We start from the raw sequence: 24,640 nt of genomic DNA on the forward strand, positions 1-24,640 counted from the left end.
TCAGTAGTGGATGATACTCCAAACTTTCGGCGGTACTCAACAGACCACGACTTTTGCGAGATCTTACTGACTAGGCAGGAACGGCTTTGCAAAGACAAGATTGAGTGATATGTTTTATTGGTCTTTTAAACTTGTATGTTCTGCAAATCATCCAGGAGATGTTCGATGTTTCGAGCCGATCAGACAGAAAGAACCGTTGATTGGGCAGCAACCAGTTGAATGCAAATTAATTGAATAGAGTTTTATGGTTCTGGTTCAGGAGAAATGCGAACCAGATAAACGATTCATGTTTGACTTGGGGTAGGGTTGAGACGTACTTGGATGGTCATATCCTTCAGCAAAAAGACGATTGTATAAAATTGAATGGAAAACTCATATAGAATCTGTAATGAGATATTCAATACAATATTCACCAAGTTGGAACATCACTCAGTAGAATCATACAATTACTTCACTGCCACGAACACTGGTTGAAAGTACAGTACATAGTGTAAATTCCACACACAATTATCCAGCTCATCCCACCTCAATGAATCACAGAGCCCTAATTTGTTAAATGCACCTAATAACGCTAAGTGATCTACTTACAGTTAAAACAATGCCCGCCAGCACCTAATTGCAATAATACCAATTCATCATCAGCTCAGCTGAATCATCATGTTTGCCCCGCCAAATTACGCATAACGAGGTTGATGAATACCGACGAATGGAAATATAGAGCTCACAAACCGGGGGAAAGTGCAATTTGCATCGCCTTGCTGCTGTACTCATAGGATTCGGGGGAATTCACTTCGACTGTATCATACCGCGCGGAAAATTGCATTTTCCCGGGCGCAGGTAGGACAGAGCAGGAAGCACACTCGGAAGCGGCTTACTCAGAGGATCGTTGATTGGAAATATATTTTGTTTTCATTTGCGTCAGAAGTTGGAATTCAAATTTATGTTTCTGTGCTGATGCCATTGATGTATTGTGATGCCTAACGAGTGATTTTAAAAATTTGATTGGATACACATATATGTGATTGGACTAGAGCTACTTTGTGTTGCTTTGTTTCCACCAAAAATTGTTTACAACCGTGTTTATTATTGTTATTGTTTGTATGTTATCTAAGTTCTCGTGATTAAAGCTCTATTTGTCGTTTGGCCGAAAGGCATGTGAAAAAAGGTCTCCCATTTTCTAATGGCGGGATTTGTTGCTCCTGCGGGATTTTCAAGTGAATCTCATGAAAAAAATCAAATGGAACTTTTGGAGGAATTCCAGGTGGAACTCCGGATGGTGAAACTCCTGAAGGAATTCCAAATGGTACTCCTGAAGGAAGTCAAGGTGAAACTCCCCGAGGAATTCCATGTGGAACTCCTGGGGGAACTCTATGTAGAGCTCCTGGATGAATTCCTACAGAAACTCCAGATAGAACTCCTGGAGGAATTCCAGGTGGATCTCCTGGAGGACTTTTTATCCATTTTTTAAGTATTACATCAAATTCAAGATAAAACAGCACCAACCATATTTCATGCTCGCCAAGTCACTCTCCACCTGATCCGTCCATCGTACTTTCTGCGATCCACGCCTTTTTGTGCCAACCGGATCTGTCGCGAACACCAACTTTGCAGGGTTGTTGTCCGGCATTCTTGAAACATGCCAACTTTGCAGGGTTGTTGTCCGGCATTCTTGAAACATGCCCTGCCCATCGTATCCTTCCGGCTTTGGCTACCTTCTGGATGCTGGGTTCGCCGTAAAGTGCAGCGAGCTCGTGGTTCATCCTTCTCCGCCACACACCGTTCTCCTGCACTCCACCGAAGATCGTCCTTCTTAGCACGCGTCGCTCAAAAACTCCGAGTGCTTGCAGGTCCTCCTCGAGCATGGTCCATGTATCGTGTCCGTAGAGGACTACCGGTCTTATGAGCGGTTTGTTCATGGTGCATTTGGTGCGTCGGTGAATCTTTTTAACCTTCCGCTAATCGCGCTGTTGTACTTTGTACAACACATGAGAATTATAGACTATTACTTTGAAACCATCTTTTCTATCGATGTCAACCCCAAATGTATTCTACAGGAATCTTATTTGGAATATTATAAGACCTTTTTTGAAAACAGTATAACTCCTTATAATGCGGAAAATTGAAAATCGCAATATGAAGAACGTACTATATTTAAGATAAGATAGACAGTTGAATGTGAATTAGTGTATTTCAAAATCTAAATGATCTAGAAATATGGTGTCTTCGGCAAAGTTACTTGGGATATCAAGGGCCTTCGCGAGGTGATCTGAGAAATTCAGATTTCAACCGATAGGCGTCGCTAGTGAGCATGTAATTTTTATATCCCATATAACTCAGAATCCTGAGTATTTAGAAAGATGGTGTCTTCGGCAAAGTTGTTTGGTTGGTTAAACACTAACTGATAGAGAACCGTTTGGTTTGAAACTCCACATGTAGGTGGCGCTAGTGGGCATTGAAATTTTATAACTCATACATCTCAGGACCCTGATTACTTAGAAAGATGGTGTCTTTTGCAGAGTTGTTTAGTAGATCAAACACTAACTGATGAAGACAAGTATGATGTGGAATTTCACATCCAGGTGGCGCAAGTGAGTACTCAAATATAATAACTCATATATCTCAAGATCCTTATTACTTAGAAAGATGATGTCTTCAGCAAAGTTGTTTACCACATCTAGGTGGCGCTAGTGGGTATTCAAATTTTATAACTCATACGTCTCAGGACCCTGATTACTTAGAAGGATGTTGTCTTCTGAAAAGTTGTTTAGTAGATCAAACACTAACTGATGAAGATAAATATGACGTGCAATTTCACACCCAGGTGGCACTTGTGATTTATTCCTCATATATCTCAAGATCCTGATTACTTAGAAAGATGATGTCTTCGACATTGTTGTTTGATGGATAAAGGATGGATGTACTTATCCCGTGACATTGACAACCTTAAGATAGAGTATATTGAAATACGACGGTCAGATATTGAATATTTTACTAAGCGCTTTAACTTCATGTAAAATTAATCAATCAAGTGCAAATTTAAACAAATTATAATCAACTAGTTGTGTAATTCTCAAATTTTGAAAACTTTCGGAAGTATAAAAATTTACAGCTCGTTGATTTTTTTCTAGATGAATAACTGGTGGCAAATCTGGTGCACGAATCAAATGGTCAATCAACTGAAAGCCCTTGATCTACCAACCAACCTTGCCAAAGATATCAACTTCCCAGGTAATCAGACTCGGAGATATGTAAGATATAAAATTTGCATACTCATTAGCACCACTTACTGACGAAATATTGATTTCAACGACCCATAAATCAAATGCACTTAACCTATTTGACAACTTTGCCGAAACCACCATCTCTCTTCTAGTAACCAGGATCCTGAGAACTATTGCATATACATTTTTTATGTTCACTAGCGTCATCTAGTGATGAAATTACGATTCAAACGGACAACTATCTGTAAGTTTTCGATCTTTTCGAAGGTCGGTACTGTTGAGCAGATACGTGATAACACAGGAAATCAAACTATCTTGTTCGGAGATTCAAAACGGAATAAATGTATTTTTCGCTCTGCTTGTCAAATAGTATAATCCAAGGCTAACTTGATCTTGCACAACATAATGTATCGTTCAACACTCCTCCTCAAGATAAAGTTAGTTACCTCTAATCTTTATTCTGAAAGACCTTAAAGTTCCCATAACACTACATATTAAAAACGGTACAAACGTCCAATCTTCTGTGCCACAACTACAACCTCACCATCCTTCAAAATCTTACAATCATCTGAGCTAAATAGTATTGCATATCCTTGACTAGTGATTACTTCTACAGAAACCAAATTTGTGGAAAGTCCGGGTACAATCACAACGTTATTCAGCTTGACATCAACTGGTCGTTTATCAGCACCAACAGCGGGTAGAATTACTCCTCCTACAGCAGTAGAATGCAGCTCATCCCCATTTGCCAGAATTACTCGTTGCTTCTTCGTTTTGCGATGCCAATCCAAATTGTTCGTGTTTCCTGTCATGTGGGTTGATGCGGCAGAATCAAGGTACCAATGATCACCAGTCTCCTCCTGAAGCGCAGCAAAGCAGATATGACGATCCGAATGAACATCACTTTGAGCTGACCGAGCCGTTTGCGTTCTGTTACCTGCAGTAGTGCTTCTCGAAGTCTTCTCGCGCATAATTTCCAGCTTGTCACAGTCACGAATCAAATGTTCCGGGCTTCCGCATGCGTAACACAACCGCTTGTTCTCGTTTTTCCGAACTGCTTTCACCACCATCGCTTTGGAGTCTTCGAATTTGCCCCTTTGAGTACGCCGATCATATTCTTCCAGTAACTTCGTCTTGACAAAATTCATCGTGAAAACCTCCATTCTTCCCTGTATCGCAGCAACCGTGTTTTCGTATGATTCCGGCAGACTGGCAAGTATAAAAGCCGCCTTCATATCCTCATCCATGCGACACCCCGCGTTCTCTATCTTCTCGAAGAGCTGTTCCAAATCCATCAGATGTTGACGCAAATCACCTACCTCTGAAAGTTCTGTTTTCGACAATTTCTTGATCAGAGCAACTTTGCCCACCGATGAGTCCTTGATGTAATAGGTCCGTAGTCTACTCCAAGCATCCTTAGCAGTTACTGCGTCCTGAATCAACCGCAACTGGGCGTCTTCAACTAGAAAACCGATCGTCTGCAGAGCCAGTTCATTCTTCGTTTTCCATTCCGATGACCCAACCTCCACGCCAGGCAAGTCGTCCACCACGTATTGCCATAGCCCTTCACGCGTTAAAACTTGCCGTGCACGCAACTTCCACGTTTCGTAGTTGTCGTAGCCGAGCCTTTGGAAACCCATTTTCGTAAAATCCATGCTTCTGGATGCTGGATCAAATCGCAGTTACTATTACTCAATACTTTCACTAACAAGATTCAACACTCTAGCACTATTTTCGATTCCCTGCTACTCTAGGCACCATAACCTGTTGAGCAGATACGTGATAACACAGGAAATCAAACTATCTTGTTCGGAGATTCAAAAACGGAATAAATGTATTTTTCGCTCTGCTTGTCAAATAGTATAATCCAAGGCTAACTTGATCTTGCACAACATAATGTATCGTTCAACAGGTACGAGAGGTAACTTTTCCTCCATTTGGTCTTTGATCTACCAAACAACTTTGCCGAAGACACCATCTTTCTGAGTAAAGTGGAGATTCGTGGCCGTTCGGTTAGCGTTACCAAGCGTGTAACCGCACCATGCTATCCACTGGTGAATGTAATGTATGTCGTGTCCATGGTCTAGTGTTAAGTTCTGTTCAGTCTGTACAGCCTCTGGCTGAAGACGGTGCCTTTTTAATCGGAATCCTGAGCTACATGAGATTAAAAATTTACATACTCACTAGCGCCTCCTAGTGGTGGTATTTGAAATCAAACTGTCACTCATCTATAAGCCATTGATATACCAAACATCTTTGCCGAAGACACTATCTTTCTAAGTAATAAGGGTCCAGAGATACATAATATATAATATTTACGTGCTCACTAGCGCCGCCAAGTGATGAAATTTCAAATTAAACTGCGAATGATCCGTAATGACCTACCAAACAACTTTGTCGAAGACACCATCTTTCTAAGTTATCAGGTTCCCGAGATACATAGGATATAAAGTGTATTTTCTCACTAGCGCCGCCTAGTGGTGGAATTTCCAATTAAACGGCTAATAATCTGTAAGCCGTTGACTTACCAAACAACTTTACCGAAGACACCATCTTTCTAAGACATCATGATCCTGAGATATAAGATATAACATGATATTGCTCACTAGCGCCGCCTAGTGGACGTATTACGAATCAACTTTGTCAGCATCAACTAGCCCATGAAATTTACAACAACTTTGCCAAAGACAGTCCTCCTCTAAACAATCAGGATCCTGAGATATTTCAGAATGTATGGGTGTTGTACAAAGTACAACGCGCGACTGCTCGCGTTACAAAAATTGGCGCGAGTACTGAAAGGTTAAACCGCAGTTTCTTCTGGAGGCCGTAGTAGGCCCGACTTCCACTAGTAATGCGCCTCCGAATTTCACGGCTCACGTTGTTGTAAGCCGTCAGCAAGGAACCAAGGTAGACGAATTCTTCCACCTCCTCAAAGGTATCCCCGTCTATCGTAACATTACTACCCGGGTAGAGGAGAAGTACTAACGATCAAAACATGATATTGGTTTGATTGATATAAGAGATAAAAGATCTGAAAATAATATCTAAAAAATGTTCCTGGAACATCTGGACAAGATCAAAATGTGATATTTCAAGATCAATCGAATAGCTCGCTGCTATTGGTTAGATCTTACAAGATCTAAATATGATCTGATGATGGTGTTCCAGGAGTAAATTTTAGATATTATTTTTAGATCATTTATCTCTTATGTCAATCAAACCAATATCACGTTTTGATCTCAATATCAAAATATGCTATTATTGAGCTCTTTTCCTCTACCCGGGTACCCAGACGGATCCGGTCGTTTTCGGTTCCGCCTACCAGCATGTTCTTTGTTTTTGAGGTATCCACCACCAGTCAGACCTTTGCTGCTTCGCGTTCCAAATGCTCTGGCAATAATATCCATGTCGTCCGCAAAGCACACAAATTGAACGGATTTTGTGAAAATCGTTCCCTGGCTGTTGAGCCCGGCTCGTCGCATCACACCTTCCAGAGCGATATTGAAGAGTAGGCATGAGAGTCCGTCACCTTGTCGCAGGCCCCGGCGAGATTCGAATGAACTAGATAGTTCACCCGAAAACCCTTACGCAGTTTTGCACACCGTCCATCGTTGCTTTAATCCGTCTATTCAGCTCCCAGGAAAACCGTTTTCATCCATGATGCTTCATAGCTCTGCGTGGTCGATCGATACTGTCGTATGATCTCCTGGAGGAATCCCAGATGAAACTGCTTAAGGAACTCCTGGAATAGAGGAACAGAGGAACTCCTGGAAGCACTCCAGGTGGATTTCCTGGAGGAACTCTAGGTGGAACTCCTGGAGGAATTCCTTTAGAAACTCCAGGTAGAACTCCTGGAGGAACTCCAAGTAGATCTCCTGGAGAAACTCCAGATAAAACTACTGTGGGAACTCCAGGGAACTTTTGGAAAAAACTCCAGATGGTCTCCTGGATCAACTCCATCTGGAATCCCTGGAAGAACTCCATGTAGGATTTCTGGAGGAGCTCTTGGTGAAGCTCCTGGAGAAACTTCTGGAGAAACTCCTGCATAAATTTCAGGTGAAAGTCCTGGAAGAACTCTAGTTGGAACTTCAAGTGGATCTCCTGTAGGTGGAACTCCTGGAGGCACTCCAGGTAGAACTCCTGGAGGGATTCCAGTGCTCTTAGCCGCCAACTCCCCTGAAGCATTTCCCAAAAAAATCACAGCAGTCATCCTTAGAGAAGTTCCTGGATAAATCCTTGGAGGAATTCCAGGAGAAGTTCTTAGGAAATCTCTAGAGAAACTCCCGGCGTAATAACTGGAGTTATTTGTGGAGGGATTCCTCAAGGGATCCCTAGAGAAACTTCTGGAGGAATTTTTGAAGCAGATTGTGTAGGAGTCCTGGATAAAATCCAAAGGAACTCCAAGATGAATCCTTGTCGAAGTTTCAGGATAAATCTGTGGAGAAATCTACAGGAAAGTCCACGAGAAATCCCTTGACGAACTACGGGGTAAATCTCTGGTGGAATTTTGGCAGGATTCTTCCCCGAAGAGCTCTCAGAAATTCTAAGGGAAATTCCTGGATAAAGCCTTGGAGAAATCCCTGTAACGAGAAAACGAATGAAGAAATTACTGATGAAATCCCTACAGAAATCCATGGAGAGAACTGGAAAAAAAAATCCTGAAAACGATGGCGAAAAAAAAACTTCTTGTTAGGATCGCCAGGAGAATACCTGGAGTAATCCCTTCATGAATACCTGAATAGATATTTGATGGAGTGGGATTACTGGAGGAATCCCTGGCTGAGCCCTAAGAAACCTGAGCCCTAAGAATCTGGATTTCTAGACAAATCCCTGAGCATATCTCTGCAGGAATCTCTGAAGAAAACCCTTCAGGAAACTCTAGAGGAACTCATGGGTTAATCTCTACTGTCATTCCTTGAGCAATCTCATGAAAAACAGGCGCAAAACAAATACTAGATTGGGACCTATCTCAAAGATAGCAAGGTACTGCCAGGTATAAAATGAATCAACCGAAACAAAAACCACTAGGTGCCACCTATCAGATAAAACACGAACCTGAGTCTATGACCAGTATCCGATAGTTCTTAGTTTGCTGAACAATTTTGACGAAGAATGCATCATTCTATCTTATCAGAACTCTGAGATATACACGGAAAAAATCCATTCCCAACATCATGAATATGACACATATTTTCCCGATATTTTTATGATTTTATACACCATGATTATAATTTATGATTTTATGAATGATTTCACCATAACGCTATGCACCCGTTATTGTTGTGGCTTTGGACGACCAAAAATGGAAAATATAATCATGTAGCCATGATTAAATAAGCTGGGATCATGAGAAGCATTCATGAAGCCAAGAATAATTTCCTGGATTATCAATAGATTCATAAAATTGGATTACCAATAGATTCATAAAATTATGGTTTGGTGAGGTAGAACCATGCCTAGAATTCATGAAATTAAGAATTACTTTTATGATTCCGTCGTCGTCGGTCCCAAATGCTTTTAATTAGATTAATAAAACGATGAAAGCTAAAATCATAAATAAATAAAATACGTGATATCAGAGCCCATTTCTATGATTTTGGGATCTATCCATCATCCTTTTTTCTATGAGCAAGCAGCACTTTATAGTTGGTCTCTAGTTAGTGAAAATATGTCATGATCAAATATAAAAGAGAACAACAATGATCGAACTCACCGGATAATCATATAACCAAATAAAAACTTTGCAAAAATAGCAGCATCAACTTTTTCCACATGTCTGTGCTGAACGTCCGCGCGAATTATATAATTACATATGGCAGATAAATGTAACGCTAGGAAGCGACCATGAATATAATTTATGAAAATGGTTGTTTCTATTCATAATTCTGGTCAACTAGTTCATGAGATTATGAATCATAACCATGCTATTATGACTTGGCAGACATCATAAGAACATGATTTTTTATTCATGATGAAAGGAATGGATTTTTTTCCGTGTAGGGCTTCGAACTTTTTTGACACAGGCGCTACCTTGCGAACGAATCTCGAACCCCGGTCAAAGTTATTAAAAAGACAATTACACCGTCTTCGACCTTGCGGCATCTACAGACTGAATATTACAAACATTCGACAACGGACAACACATATAACAACCAGTGGCCCAGTGGAGAATTTTCCGTTCGACGAAAAGTTTTCCCCGACTGGAGCGGGAATCGAACACACTCCGAGGCTTACGAGATACCTAAACGACTGACGCCGCTAACCGCTCGGCCACGAAGCCCACAGATCAGATAGTTCTTAGTCTGCTGTATGATTTTGCTAAAGAATTTATTCTTCTATCTCATCGGGATCTTGAGGTATACGTTTTGCAAAGAATGTGGCCAATTTGGGCACCCAAGACAATCTGAAATAACTCCTAAACCATGTGAACCCGGTGCTAATGTCCCCGGAATCCTATACTAGAAGAGTTTTCCAGAAAGTTGTGACATTTTCATCAAATTCCCGTCGAAAAACAAAAGAAGTTTAGAACCATTTTTGTGCATTGCCGAAGGTGAAAAATGTATGTTGAAAAATGCTGAATGACGGTTAATGTTAATATATATGATTTAACTAGCTGCGTTTACTGCACTTAAGAACGTCTCAAGGGCGTTCTAGGAAGTTCCACGGGATCTCAGGAGATACCTGGAGGTCTTAGGGGAGTTTCAGGAGGTATCAGGGCCATTTTAAGGGGCTTCAGACGCTTCAGTGAGTCTCACGGGGTCTCAGGGGTTACCTGGAGGTCTTAGGGGTGCTTCAGGGGGTCTCAGGAGCTGGCATTCTAGGGAGTCCAAGGGCGTCTCAGAGAGGCACCTTAAGGTCTCACGGGCGTTTCAGGGGGCTTCAAGTGGTACCGGAAGGTCTCAGGAGCGCTTCAAGGAGTCTCAGAGGGTTTCAGAGGCGTCTCAGGGCAGAGATGGAAAATGATGAAGATTGCAGGTGAGCAGACACAAACCAAAACAAAACTACTCGTGAACAACAGGGGCCCGAGAATACTCTCACTTCTTTATTCGTGAGTAAACGAAGCTGGCAGGCACTCGCATGTGATTCGCGAAGCTTCGTGAGTTTTTTGCATTTTGACGAAAAACGCATTTTAACGTCTGGCAGTGCTGCTTTTCAGGAACAATGAAGCATAAAGCATTAGTTTATGTTGGATAATCACTGGATTTGCTATTATAACCACAATAAAATGCAATTCCCGCACCTCTACTAGTTCTTCACGAATAAAAACTCATGAGTATTTCTGTTTTTGTTTTGCTTCTCACTCGCGAAGCAGGCGGTTGCGAATAAACTTACACACTGTTTACTCTCGGAATCGTGAGTAAGCCTTGTGTTGGCTTTACACTCGTGAATTGATTCATGATGAGAGTAATTCCATCACTGCTCAGGGGATGTTCATTTGGGGTACCTTGAGGTCGGGAGCGTTTCAGGGAGTCTCAGGTGTACTTGTAGGTCACAGGGGCGCTTCAGAAGGTCTCAGAAGCGTTTTTGGAGGTTTCATGTGGTACATGAGGTCTCAGAGACGTTTCGAGGGGTCTCATGGGCTTTCAAGATGTTCCAGGGGGTCTCTGGAACGCTTCATGGGTCTGAGAGGCATTTCAGTGTATCTCAGGGACTTTTCAGGGGCATTTCAGAGGAGCCAAGGAAAATCTCTGGGCGCTGTCTCAGAGGAGCTTCAGGAGGTCCTAATGGTGACTCAGGGGTCTCAGGAGGTTTCAGGGAGGTCAAGGGTTCTAAGGACTTCATGAAGTCTCAGGGGTGTTCCAGAGGGTCTCAGGGGCGTTCAATGGGATCTCAGGAGCGATTCAAGTGCGTTTCAGGATCAATATTGAGTACCTGATGCTATCAGGGCTGTCTCAGGGGCGTTCTAAGGGGTCTCGTTTTAGGTGATCTCAAGGGCGTTTCAGGAGACCCAAGGAGTACCTGGATGTATCAAAGGCGTTTCAGAAGTCTCAGGGGTTTTAGGGGTCTCAGAAAATGCAAGGAAGGTACCTGAAGATCTCGGGAGCATTTCAGGGGCTAGAAGTTTTTTCAGAAATGCCTTGAAATTTTCGTAATCAATTTAAAATGCTATGATACCACTCAAAATGCATTCAAAAGGCTCCTAAAACTCCTGTAACGCACTTGAAAACCCCCCGAAACGCTCCTGAAATGCCATCAAACGCCCCAAACGCCTTTGAAACGTTCCTGAAACCTCCTGAAACTATTTTAAATGCCTTGAAACGCCCATGAAACTCCTTGCAGGGAGGAGAACACTCACTTGCAGAGAGTTACACTCACTTGATGTTTTCTCAGCTCAGAAGCTTGCAATCTAAAAATGATGTATTGCTTTCGCAGCTCCTTCACGACTTCGGTATGCGTGTGCGACCCCTACTCTATTCGTCAAACTTTGAGACAAAACCACAAGGCAAAAGTCGTCCATACATCATTTCTTGATTGCACGCTTTGGAACTGAGAAAACATCAAGTGAGTGTAACTCTCTGCAAGTGAGTGTTCTCATCATTGACCCCTTGTTACGCCCTTTATAGGTACCTGATTCCTCCGTTCTGAATCACCCTTAAAACCCTTTAAACAGAGGCTCCTAAAACACCACGAAACAACGCCTAGAAGCAAGATCTGTTCTCGCGAACTAAGTTTCCTTATTAAAGCCCTAACCTATTATGTACAAAATCCCCTCTTTTTATACCCTTTTTAAATAATGCACCCTGTTATCATGAAAAGAGGTTCCAGTGTATGTTAGCGAGCCCCAGTGGCTCCAGTTCGTGAGTTTCAGATGATCTCCTGATATTATACTAAATTTCCAAAAATATAAGGTCATGTATTTTTTGCGCATTAGCTGACGTAGTGCACACTCGGAGTGCCTGTCTAAGCCATAATGACCCCAATGTACGACTAGAATCATTAAAGAAAATTCAATTGAAAAGTGCTTTATCAATGTACATTTGAACATAAGATGTGAGTAACAGTAAACATTTAAGCGCAATCTGAGCATTATTGGTTGGTTCCGGGTCATTTGGCCGAACGCCTTTTGGCTGAATGTCGTTTGGCCGAAAAATGAATGATGATCTTAAATGATCATGTCCTCGTTCCCAGCCCAGTATAACTTGAAAGAACAGCCTATTAGTCATGGAAAGAAAAATCTTTGATAAAATATAGGCAGTTTCAACGCCAACTAATCCCTGAAATAATAGCCTATTATTAAAAGAAGGAAATATTTCTGATGATCATATTGGCAGTTAGAATGTCGAAAACTTCTTCTGAATTCTTTTGATCACGATTCGGCCAAACCACATTCGACCAAATGGCGTTCGGCCAAACGGCATTTGGCCAAATGGCGGGACACTTTATTGGTTACATAGAATGAGATATACGCTGAGAGAAGCTTTGTTAAAAAATATTGCAAAAAACAATTTTCGGACTGTGGAATCATACACTAAAAATAATCGTTGGCTTCCCGAGTTCGAAAATGCTGTAAACTTGTGAAATCAGCATAAGAAGTTATCACGGTGGATGTTATCACAGCAAAAGAAAACGGTAAGTTGCTTCAGCTATATGTTTTTAAAAAGTTCAAAACCCAAAAGTATTGAAAACTATGAAAAAAGGTCATGTCCAATTTCTTGGGAGCGATTTTGACCATGATGCCAGTAGAGCCCCTGTATTATGGGACCTCTTCCTAAGTATACTTGAATTAATACAAAACAATCGTCTGCTGAGAATTTTGAAAATTGGCGTTGCGTTCCGATGACGTCCCGCGTGCGACCGGCGGCGGCTGCGCTGCTGTTAAGTTCTGCAAGCCAATATCGCCCCGATCAACCACACATCTGCGAGCGAGAGTGAGTAATCCGAAACCTTCCGCGGGCGGCGCGGCGAGATCGTTGTTTATCTCCAGTCAGTCAGTACCTAGTGGTAGTGTCCTGGACGACCGACCCGAGCCAGGCAGGGCCCAACCCTTCGGAGAGTCGTCGTCACCTCCTCCGCCCTCATCGCCGTTCTCGGCCCATCACCAGCCGAGCGTTTGAGTAAACCGCGTGACACACAGAGAGCGAGAAAAAGTTGGGAAACTTTCCGGGCCACCTCGCAGCAAGCAGCGGAGCTGCTGGCTGACTGGAGCGCTTAATGCATATATAAACTCGGCGCTGATTCGGTGCTAATCACAGTTTGTCGCTTGCGCTTGTGCCTTAACAGTTCACACCGAAGGGGTACCGTTCCGAACCGATCCGATCCGATAGTTTTGTTTTCTGTCAACAACATATAACATAACCGGTAAGTGCTGGAAAGTGTCAGAACTCGATAAGTGGAACGCGCGCCGATCGATTGGGAAATGATGCTTGGTGATAAGTGCCCTGTGCTGCTGCTGCTGCTCGGGGGGTGTTGTGAAAGATACGGGTAGTGCGTGCTAGGTCTTTTGGTTCAGTGCTGGAATGGTGCGCTTGTGATCTTTGATCTTGTTTGAGGTGGAACATTTTGAAACTGTGGTAGAATAGTTTCATAGAACTTTGTGGCGTGGAGCTTTTGTGTAGAGTATGGCCTATAAATGACTTGGGAAGATAAACTTTGAAAAAGAAACTCTGGTGAAAAATTTACAAAATGTGGATATATAAGAGTCCTAGTGCTTAGCTCCATGCTAATTGAACAAAACCGGCCCGAAGATTGATTATTAATTAATTATCAAGATTCCTTCTCTTATCCGTGCTTGCACCATTGAAACATTGGTCTCTTTTTTTTGAAGATTTTCGATGAAACATTTTTTAGAGCTTTGTAAATGATATAATTCCGAGAATTTTACATTTAATTACAGTAACTCAAAACTCATTTTTGGGCCATTGAAGGTTTTACTATCTTGGAGGTTTTCTGACTTTGGAACCTGAAGTTTAAAATACGTTAATTCTAGAAGTTTGACAATTTCAAGATTAGGGACAAGCAAGGATTTTGAATTTCTGATTGTAGTAAATGATTCAAAAAAGTTACTTGTTTCGATTCTGTTAACTAGTGTTATCTGTTTAGGAAGCTTTGAAATACGGAGATGTATGTTTGTTTTATTCGAAAACCACCTGAACTGGCCATCTTAGGAAAACGCAAATCTCAAGCTTACTAGAAAGTTATAGTTTTCAAAAAAGTATGATTTTATTTTTTCCGTGTGCTTCCATGTACAAGTACCATCATTCTTGTCAAAATCTTCCGTATATGTTAAAGTTCGATAGAACTCCCAAAGTTGTTTTTTTTTGTATCAGTTTCATAAATTTCATTTATTTGTCTTCTTATTGAAATTGGCGTGTTTTCAAAAGAACGATTGATAATCTTTCTCAAAATTATGAAATAATTTCGAAAGTTTTTACAATTTCCAAAAAATTATAATCGAAAATTTTCTCAAAACATTTACCATTTTATTAAAAAAAATTAGATGATGTGAAACTACTTGTACAACGCTCAAGACTTTTTACAGTAACCACTCAGAAAACACTCAGTGACCAGAGCTGCTCTCTGTCACTATCTAAGGTAGGCAAATTGTTGATATTGATATGCTATCTGCGATCCAAGTCAGCGTATACTCTGTTGAGTCACTGTAACTTTGCTTCCTCCATCACAACTGAACTGACTGTGATGGCGTGTTGATATCACTGAAAGACCATCTTTAAAATTCGTTCAAAAATCGAAATTAACCCCTACAGTGATGATATTTTAATATGTGGCATAAAATAACAAGTATTACATGTTGGTCATTAAAATTTTTCAGTTGTAATGATAGTGATGTGGAGTGCGGGTCAGTATCGAGTCGTTATTGGCGCGATGTGTTCATTCAGGTTCATCTAGATAACATGGCACTCACCACACACCATGATGCCACTTTAAAATCAAAATAAACGATACATTACGAACCAGAAGTCCTCTGATTTGTGTACAGTCAGGTCTTTTTTTACGCGGTTTCTGTTTACAATTTTTTTCATCGTCTTATTTTTGCATGATTCGTCGAGATATGGTGAGACTTTTTTTACGCGTTTTTTTTTTTTAATTTTGAACTACGCATCCCCCGCGTAAAAAACCTGACTGTATATGAAGAGCTATTTGATAGCTGTCACTGAGCAAACGAAACATCAAAAAGTGAATTTCAAATAAAAAAAATGCATTAAAATAATACCGTACTCGTTGTTTTCTGCGATTTTTTGAAAAAAAAAAAACCCAATTATCGAATAATATGAAGTTAAAAAAAGGTTCCAGATGAACATTTCTGGAAGAATTTCAAAATAATAATACGAAGTGTTTTTTTTTTCATCCTGAGAAATTAGTTACAAGCAGAACACTGGCGAATTTTATTTCACACAATCTTGGTTGACCCATCAGCAGAAAATTTGGAGACTCGGGATTCAGGAAAAAATTGAGCACTACTTGCACAAAATTTTATGTATTTCCTGAAATGTATCATTTAGATATACTTTTGATAAGACAGAGTGAATATTTCTTTCTGGAAATAAGGTTTAGTGACATCCATTAAAAAAAAAATTACACTCAATTCGTTTTTACACGACATTTTTGCGCGATGTTAATTTGTACGACTTTCTGTTACGCGATTTTCTTGAAACTACGCGATTTTAAGCATTTGTGGAGAGCAAATCGCGTAAAAATATTTACTTTGGATTTTTTTGCGCGATTTCTCAAAATCATGCGATTTTTTTACACGATTTTTTTTTCTTTTCACGTGAACGCATTCATCAGTTTTTCAGGTTTTTGGAAATAATTTCAGTCACCTTAGAAAAAGCAAAGCATGAACAATGTAAGGCTCCATGAAAATACTCATAATTCTTTTAAGCTACGTATTCGACTAACAGAAAAGATACAAGAGCTTTCGAGTAATTTGTAAAAACTTGTGGCAGAGGCCAGTTTTTTGAAAATTCAAGCACTTTTATGAAGAACGTTTAACGGAATTTTTAGATATAATATGGGAAAAAAAATGTCTACATCCTTAGACTTTTGGATGACTGAAATTGTAGAAAAGATAGATCGTTTTTTTTGTTTTTCTGGAGGGTTACACTGACACCCACACCAAAGAGCTCACACAGCGAGCCCCCTCGTAATGGACACTCACTAAAATAAAGAATTTAATATTCGGGGAGATAAGTAATACAAATAAAGTGAAATCCCAGTGGAACTTAGTTCCTCTGAAGGGATTCACATAGGAGTAAAAAAATAAACTGCAAAAAAAAACAACAACTAAAGATGTACTTAATTCGTGATATCAAATGTGGCTCTAATATTCAAATTAAGATAACCTAACTGTAGGGAAAAACTAGCAGGAGCCAGTTGACACGTTAAAATATATGATCATTTCCCTTCTGTGCTATGTACTGATTCAGTTTGCTTTAAGAAACAATGCAGTTATGAATTATTTTCAAATCTCTAGGAAGTGCGTTGAACATTGATGGACTATAATATTTAATGTTAATGGAAATCTTTGATAAAATTCCAAACTTTAAAACATTATATAGTTAGGGTTTTCAAAAAAAAAAAAAAAAAATAAAAAAAACGAAAAATTACGATTTTGAAAATTCAAATCGAAAAAGACTATCTTTTATAATCGATTATTTTTTCTCCGAAGGTATTTTAATTACTTACTAATTACGATATGAAAAATTAGAGATAACTTACGCGTTTTTCAAATGTTAGTACATATAAATGTTAGATTACTCTAAGTTGCTTGATAATCGAATTTCTATACATCGTGCAGCTTTGTTGGTTATATAGAGGCTACTGAGCCTATATTTGGCCAAGTTGGCATGTAACGCACTCAATGAAGATAAAAAAGTTTTTGTCAGTTAAACCTTTTTTTCTTAAAATATGCTACAGCTACATTGTTTGTAGAAAGTCTAGGTAATTTAAATACATTCACAGATCGAAAAAAGAGTGTAAAATTCTGTGACATATGATGCACATAATTGGAGCGTGGGATATCACAGAAGTTTACATGAAATATCATGTAAAGTTCATGAAATATCATGTAAACTTCCATTATATGTCATGTAATTCAGCATGACTCTGAGAGTTTACATGACATATAACACAAATTTACATTATATATCATGTAATCCATCATAACATTAAGTTTACATGACTAAAACGAAGTTTACATGACGTGTAAATCTCATTATTTTTATCTGTGTTTCTTCAGAAAAAAAATCGTCATTTTTTCAAACCTTTCTTTGAAGTTTTTTTTTTGTGTAATATCGATTTATTTATTTTAGTGTAAGAATAAATTTTATACATTTTATAGATATTTTTCTCAAAGATTCATGGAATTTCACGTTTTTATATAACACTATTTTGTAGATCTTGTCATTTTTCAGCTACATCGTTACTAAAAACAATGTTAATAATGTAAGTGTGGCTTCGTGGCCGTGTGGCTAGTGTCACCAAGCATTTAGCCGCATCGTGCTGAGGAGTGCGGGTTCGATTCCCACCGCAGCTGTAATGAAAAGTTTTCGGCTGTGTTTTTCGACTGGGCGTTGCATGCTAGTATGTTGTCTAGTGTCGTGCTTCCTTCAAAGAGCGATTAGCTCACTGGAAGCATTGAACGTGTCCGTGTCTTTAAAGATAGGCCCTTTTCGAATGTTGTTACTCATGACAAAATTCGAAAAACAAAGCGGCTAAGAAAGACCTATTGTTTATTCCCAACAAGTTTCAGTCGATTCTTGTAGGGTGTTGCCAACCGCTGGTCTAGTTGACACGAAATTCGTCAGCTTCCGACGTTGTTTTGCCTAATTTGAGTTTTTTTTTAGGAAAAGTTTAAGAAAAAAATCTGGAATGCTCTCAATGCTGAGTACAAAAAGCGAAATTTTTTCAGCGTGTTGTACAAAATACAACAGCGCGATCGCTCGAGGGTTAATACATTTTTTATTCACTGTCATTTTCTTAGAAAAAAGTAGTTTTTTCTTCTTTAAGGACACTCAGTCTTTCAGTTGCACAATGACAAACATTTCAGGGGTAGTAGAAAGTCTTTTTTTTTTTTTTTTGCAATTTTCCTTTTTGGAGTTTTGATTCCTACGACATTAGTCCATTCGACGACGTTTTGGCATTCGACCACTTGGATTCCGACGTTTTGTGTTTCGTCATTTTGTCTCCCAACCCTGGAAAATATAATATTTACACAATTAGAAATTTATTCCTGAACTCGGCCAGAAATTAAAAAAAAAAATGTGATGATTTTTTTTCAAAAACTCAAAGTTTTTCGAAAATTTTCATTCTGAAAAAAACAATGTCTACAGAAATTTCTCTAGGAGTTTTTCTGGAAAATGACTGTAATTTTTTCAGTAATTGCACCATAAATATCTCTGGAATTTCTTTTTTAAAAACTTCTTGAAATTCCGGTGAATATTTTCCAACATACATATTATGTCAGTGCTTGTTCTTCCACGAACTGTACAAAACAACTCCTTGATTATGTTAAGTAACCATTCTGGAAGAATCTTTACCATTTGTAACAGAATGTCTTCCGAATTAGTAAAATTTTTGATTTTGCAATCGTCAAATATCTATTCTATTACTTAATTTCAATTTTTATAGTTTTTCTTTACTAATATAACCTGAGAGTTCGTCAAAAATTTTCACATAAACTTCAACAATTCCAAAATTCTGGAAATTCTGAAATTTCCTCGAATAATTTCCTTCATTTTTGTCACGAAGGGATTTATTAAAAAAAAATTGGAATGCTTCTCTGAATTCTGCCAAAATATCATCTTTGAAGTTCCCGCAGATGCTTTCGAGATTCACCAGTAAACTGTTCCATGAAATCTAACAAAATTATTCTAAAGTTCAAACCCTATTTTAAAAAAAATGGAAAGGTTTTGAGAAATTTGAGCTCTGGCAAGCATTTTCTCTTAAGGAATTCTTAAAAACAACTTCAACAATTTTGTAACAGCAGAAATTGCAAGCAGTGTCTCCATTACATTTTTGAAGAATTCCATATTGCTCTTTTGTATTACGATTTTTAATTTATTTGCCTTGGGGTTGCTCAGTATTCTTCGAAATTACGAGAATAGAATGAGAATGTAAAAAAATGTAGTTTTTGAACCCCTAAAAGATTGAAACGTAAAGGAAGTTCTCAAGAATTCCATCAAACAATCGATGCATGCAATCTCACGGTGAGAGTATTGTAGTAAAAATAGTAAAATACAGGGATGGATTATAAATGTGGTGGCTCCTCCCTAAAGGTTCTATATCTAAAGGTTCTATGATAAAGGAAATACAACGCAAAAGCTTTGGAAAATTATCTCTTCATTTTAGGTCCAAGTTTTTTTTTTATATGAAATTAAAAAAAAAGTTGACGGAAATCTCGGACAGTTGTAGTTACTGCTGTTACATGTTTTTGATAGCCTTTGATAAGGTACTACACAGCAAATAAACTCTTGTATTAGTCGGTTTTCCAAGTAACTATTGCAAAATTCTTGAATTTTTCTTAAAATTTATTAGAATTTTTGCATTAACTTTTTCTGCATCTGCTGATTTTGACAAGATGTCTGCCATCAATCACATTTTTAATCCTAGAATAAACTTTCTCAAGAACTCAACTATATTTCTCTAAAGAAAAAGAATCTAAAACTCTGGCAACTTTTTTTGATTTTTCAATTGATTTTCGAGCGCCAAAATTTTGAAAATTTTGAAATGCAGTTGCACCTTGAAACCGCTGGGAAACCCAATTTCAGTAATACAAATTTAACTTTAGATCTACAGTTTTTTCGGAATACCGCTTGAAATTCTTCAGAATACCTGCTCAATGTAAAACTCTTCAAAATATTTTCTTGCATTTTTGGTAGAAATGAACAAGATCGTTTTTACAGGAATATTTGGTTTTCAGTACATCTTTTCGTATTTACCAGTCATAGAAGAAATTTAAAAAATAATAAGAAGTTGGATGTACAGGTACTCTCGAACATGTCGCATTCATCTTTCTTGAAGACAGTTATTGAATTTATTTAGGATAAAAATCAACCCACAAGATGTTTTTTTATATTTTTATTTTTTTTTCGAATTTTATTTCGAGAAGTGAAATTATGTGGAAGCCCTGGGCCATGCGTCTTGGCCCTTCCTAAATACGACCCTGTGTTTCTAATACAATTCTTTAATAAAATTGTTCGTAAATTTTAGAAAAATAAAAAATAAAAAAAATATATTGTATAGATTGCTGTAGGCTGTTATTTCACCAATAATATCGAAAACTATTTCCAGCAGATTCCAACAGAATGGAATTTTCGAAGTTGTTTTTGAAGAAACCCGAGGAAGCTCAATAGTACACAAGAGGGATTTTATGGAAGATTTTTTTAGAAGATTATGTTTCGGAATCACATGTTGAATTCTTAAAATTACTTACGCAACTGATTAGCGAAGGATTTCATTGAGCCAGAATTAACCCTCTAATACCCAATCCCGCCTTTAGACGGGGTATAGTTTGAGCATTTTTGTAATTTTTGTTTCGTGGAAAATCAAAATTTTTATATTTTTGGCTGATATTTAGGACTGTTTTGTATATCTCAAAAAATTTTTGGTGTATTTTGAAGCGTACTTACATTTTTTAAAAATCATTGAAAAATTGATGTTTTAGTCACCTTTCAGGAGTCATTGTTTGTTTTGCTTTCATTTGCTACAATTAACATATTTTAAATTTTTCAAATCATTCTAACCTAGTTTAAAAGTTTAAGGAAATCGAATACACTCTAAAATTGTTTTCCTTAAAATTACACGGAAAATAAAGTTTTGCATGAAAAAAATTCAAAATAAAAATATTTCAACAATAATCATAAAATCTCAAAATGTTTTCATCTCAAAAAATCCGTACCCCAAATTGGCTTCCAGGAAAAATATAAAAGCGTGGGAATGTTCAAAAATAAAAATTAGAAAAATCAAAAACTGAAATTCACGAAATTGAGAATTAAGAAGAATCATCTTCCAAAACATGTTTAAATCGATTTTAGATGACGAAAAATGATATTTAGATCAAAATCAAAAATTTGGGTATTAGAGGGTTAATAAATCCCAAAAAATTCTATCAGAATTCTCAAATAGCTAAACGTGTTTATAGTTTCCTATTGAATAACAATCCTTAAATATTTTCCTCGGGCGTCTGTACTTCCTGTACTGTAAAATTCTAAAAAAAATACAAGAAAATTGGGCATTTTTTATTATTGTAAAAATTGGGCCGAAGGGTCTCAGATTTTTATGAAACTTTTTCCATATGTAATGCATATGCATTTATGAAAAAATAAGCAAAAAAATCATTATCACATATTTTCCCGGAAAACTCATAAGGAATTTCTTGTTTTCTCCTGAAACTACTTATATTTTGAAAAATCATATCTCAAGAAGGAAGCATCGTAGAAATAATATTTTGTTTAATGAAAATGAAAGTGAATTTTCCAAAATAAAAAAAAAATATGATCTAGGAAAAGTGTTCCACAAATTTTTCCACCATAGAGAAAATTCTTAAATAAAGCCGGAAAAAATATGCTCGAACTCGTAAGAAATTTCCATAATAATATTTTTGAGAAGGTTATTTCATAAGCTTTAATATATGGCCAATTTTGTGAAAAATGTCCGAATGTGCCGTATAAGCCTTTACTATAATTTACTATAATCATATCTCAAGGACGAAGCATCGTAGAAACAAAGTTTTTTTTTAATTTCTCTGTATTTGTGAAAGAAAAATGTTTTTTTAATGTACAGTCGAACCTCCATGAGTCGATGTTCCTTGACTCGATATCGACTCATGGAGGTAAATTTATCCATACTGAAAAATAATTTCTGGGTTACTATGATGGTCCCCCCAAAAAGCTTTCCAAAGGATTTTGTTCCACTACTCGATATTTCCTTGAGTCGATGGTCCCTTCAATATCGACTCATGGAGGTTTTACTGTAATTCAAAGCATATATTTTCAGAAATCGAAAAAAAATTGAACTGGAAAAAGTTTTTTCATATTTCATCGAACGTTGATTTCTCAGTAACCACTGTTTGTTTGCCTAATCTCCTACTTCTCGTGTAGAAATATTTACTTATCAACCCATCAAGGAAATGACTCCCCATACTTAATTCCACGCCAGACTCAGAACCTTGTTTCCCATGAGCGCGGTCAGCTTTGCTCCATTCATGCTTTAAAAAATAAGCGAATTGTTTTTATCAAGTCCAGACCGGTTGAACGCATCTCGTTGTTTTGCGTTTTCAACTCTTGCAGCAGCGCGGGTAAACTTGTTTCGATGTCAAAAGATCGCGATGTCGACAATCGCTGCGTTGGGCTTAATGTCGCCGTATGTCAATAAAAATGAACCTTCCCTAGAAGTTGGTCGTCCTTGCAGAGTACTTCAACCTTCGTTGACGTCACTGACGGTTTTCACACTGTTTGTTTGTGCACTTGATTCGAGTGTAGCCGTTCTCCACTCTCTAAATTAGCATCATCACGCCAAACACGTTGACTAACCTACCTAGTGTGTCGCCGAAATGGCTCTCAGTTTGCAATTTGATGAATCACGCGCATTTGATGACAGCGGCGGGCAATAGCCGCTGCTGCTGCTGGTGATCAACAACTCGTGAGCAGGTGATAGCCCCCCTGCTGTCAGCACATCTTCTACTAACCGTTTTACGAAGAAAAAGCGGTGAGCTAGGTTATCACAATCTCGATTACTATCGACAGCACGGTGATTAAGGTGCAGCCGGGGCGATCCGCCTCCGATACGATTGCTCTCTGTAAGCACGTGTCCCGCTGCTACTTGGGATTACCCGGGTTCCCACGAGACTAATGATCGATTGTGTTGTTATGATTCGTGTAGAGGGAAATCTGCTCAATGGAGACAGTGGTTTTCAACTTATCCAGAAACAATATACTTTAAAATTATTACCGAACTCTTGAGGTGTTCCTTGAAGTCAAGAAACATATAAGAGACTAGCATATCGAAAGTTTCGACGAAATTGTCTAACGAGCTTCATACGGAAATGTTGCTTTGAAATTTCGAGCAATATTTCCAGATTATTAAAAAGCCTTAAGATTCACACACAGATAAACCCCCGGGACAGCAGGTTTTTTCTTAATCAAATCGCGGAGTTCCTTTATGAAACCAATTTACACCCGATTGACAACCACTGTACTAATTGGATGACCTTCCGTTTTCTCCGTGATTCGCAGATATCAAGATGAAACTGTTCGTCGCCGTTGCTCTGGCCTTGTTCGCGGTTGCCGCCGCTCAGGAGAAGTACACCACCAAGTACGACGGTGTTGACCTGGATGAGATCCTCAAGTCGGACCGCCTCTTCAACAACTACTACAAGTGTCTGATGGATCAGGGCCGTTGCACCCCCGATGGCAATGAGCTGAAGCGCGTCCTGCCCGATGCCCTCAAGACGGACTGCGCCAAGTGCAGCTCGAAGCAGCGCGACGGAACCCAGAAGGTCGTCAACTACCTGATCGATAACCGCCCCTCGCAGTGGAAGAACCTGCAGGCCAAGTACGACCCGGAGAACATCTACGTCGAGAAGTACCGCACCGAGGCCAAGAAGGCTGGCATCAAGCTGTAAAGTAGAGAGCGAGCGATCGTTCCAAGCTCCACTTGGCCGCAGCTGGACTGAGACTGAGACGCACCGGAAGGAGAAGCCTCAACAAACAAAAAACACACACACAACAAGTCCTACTAACTAAGAACACTAACATCCCTCCGTATGCAGTGGCATGAACATAAAAGGAAGCCGTATTTCGGGCAACCCGGCAGCCTGGACGTGGAAGACAAATATTTTTTTTTTATAAAAATTTCCCTCTATCTGTGATCAAACAGCTGTAAACGTTTGCAAACGGTTCGGGTTTTGCCGAAGGGTGGTGGTATCGGAAGTATGCCGCAAAGGGTTGCCCGAATCGGTTTTAAGGTTTTTCTGTTTCTGTGAAAACTATTATTTTTTGTAAGTTAAAAATAAAACAAACCTAAAAAATTACACTTTCGGACTTGCATATCTAATAAACGTTCCGAAATCCAAGAAAAGGTTCTCCTGTATCCGGTTAAGGATCACTTTGCAGAAGAATTTGAGAACGATACACAACAACATGATGTCCCTCCATTTATCGCATACAGTCAGGTCATCCGTTTTGGATACCTTTACTAAGACGCCTTGCATCCAGTCAACCGGAAATGTCGCGGTTTCCCATATGTTGCAGAATGCGGTAGTTGTACGAATACTACGGGGTCAGCTGTGATCATCAAAGCTTATATGCGATCAACTCCAGGAGCCCTGTTCAATTTCATGCTACGAATGGCTGTTTCTATCTTCTGCACTGATGGAGCTTCGGTGTTGACACGGGTAATGCGTTGAACCCTTGGAGGATCATGCTGAGGTGTTGATGGCGTGGCCGACACTTGAAAAAGGT

The 24,640-nt window shown here is 38.8% G+C and overlaps 1 protein-coding gene across 1 annotated transcript; it reads left to right on the forward strand.

The window, feature by feature from the left end:
- The first annotated feature begins 13,362 nt into the window (after window positions 1–13,362).
- On the forward strand, window positions 13,363–24,210 carry LOC109421462 (ejaculatory bulb-specific protein 3). The gene is made up of 2 exons (XM_019695957.3): window positions 13,363–13,520; window positions 23,414–24,210. The coding sequence occupies exon 2, from the start codon at window positions 23,422–23,424 to the stop codon at window positions 23,800–23,802; it is 381 nt and encodes a 126-aa protein (XP_019551502.1). The 5' UTR covers window positions 13,363–13,520; window positions 23,414–23,421; the 3' UTR covers window positions 23,803–24,210.
- Window positions 24,211–24,640: the final 430 nt, after the last annotated feature.

This window comes from Aedes albopictus, chromosome 2, assembly GCF_035046485.1.
Source record: "Aedes albopictus strain Foshan chromosome 2, AalbF5, whole genome shotgun sequence".
Taxonomy (NCBI): Eukaryota; Metazoa; Arthropoda; class Insecta; order Diptera; family Culicidae; genus Aedes; species Aedes albopictus.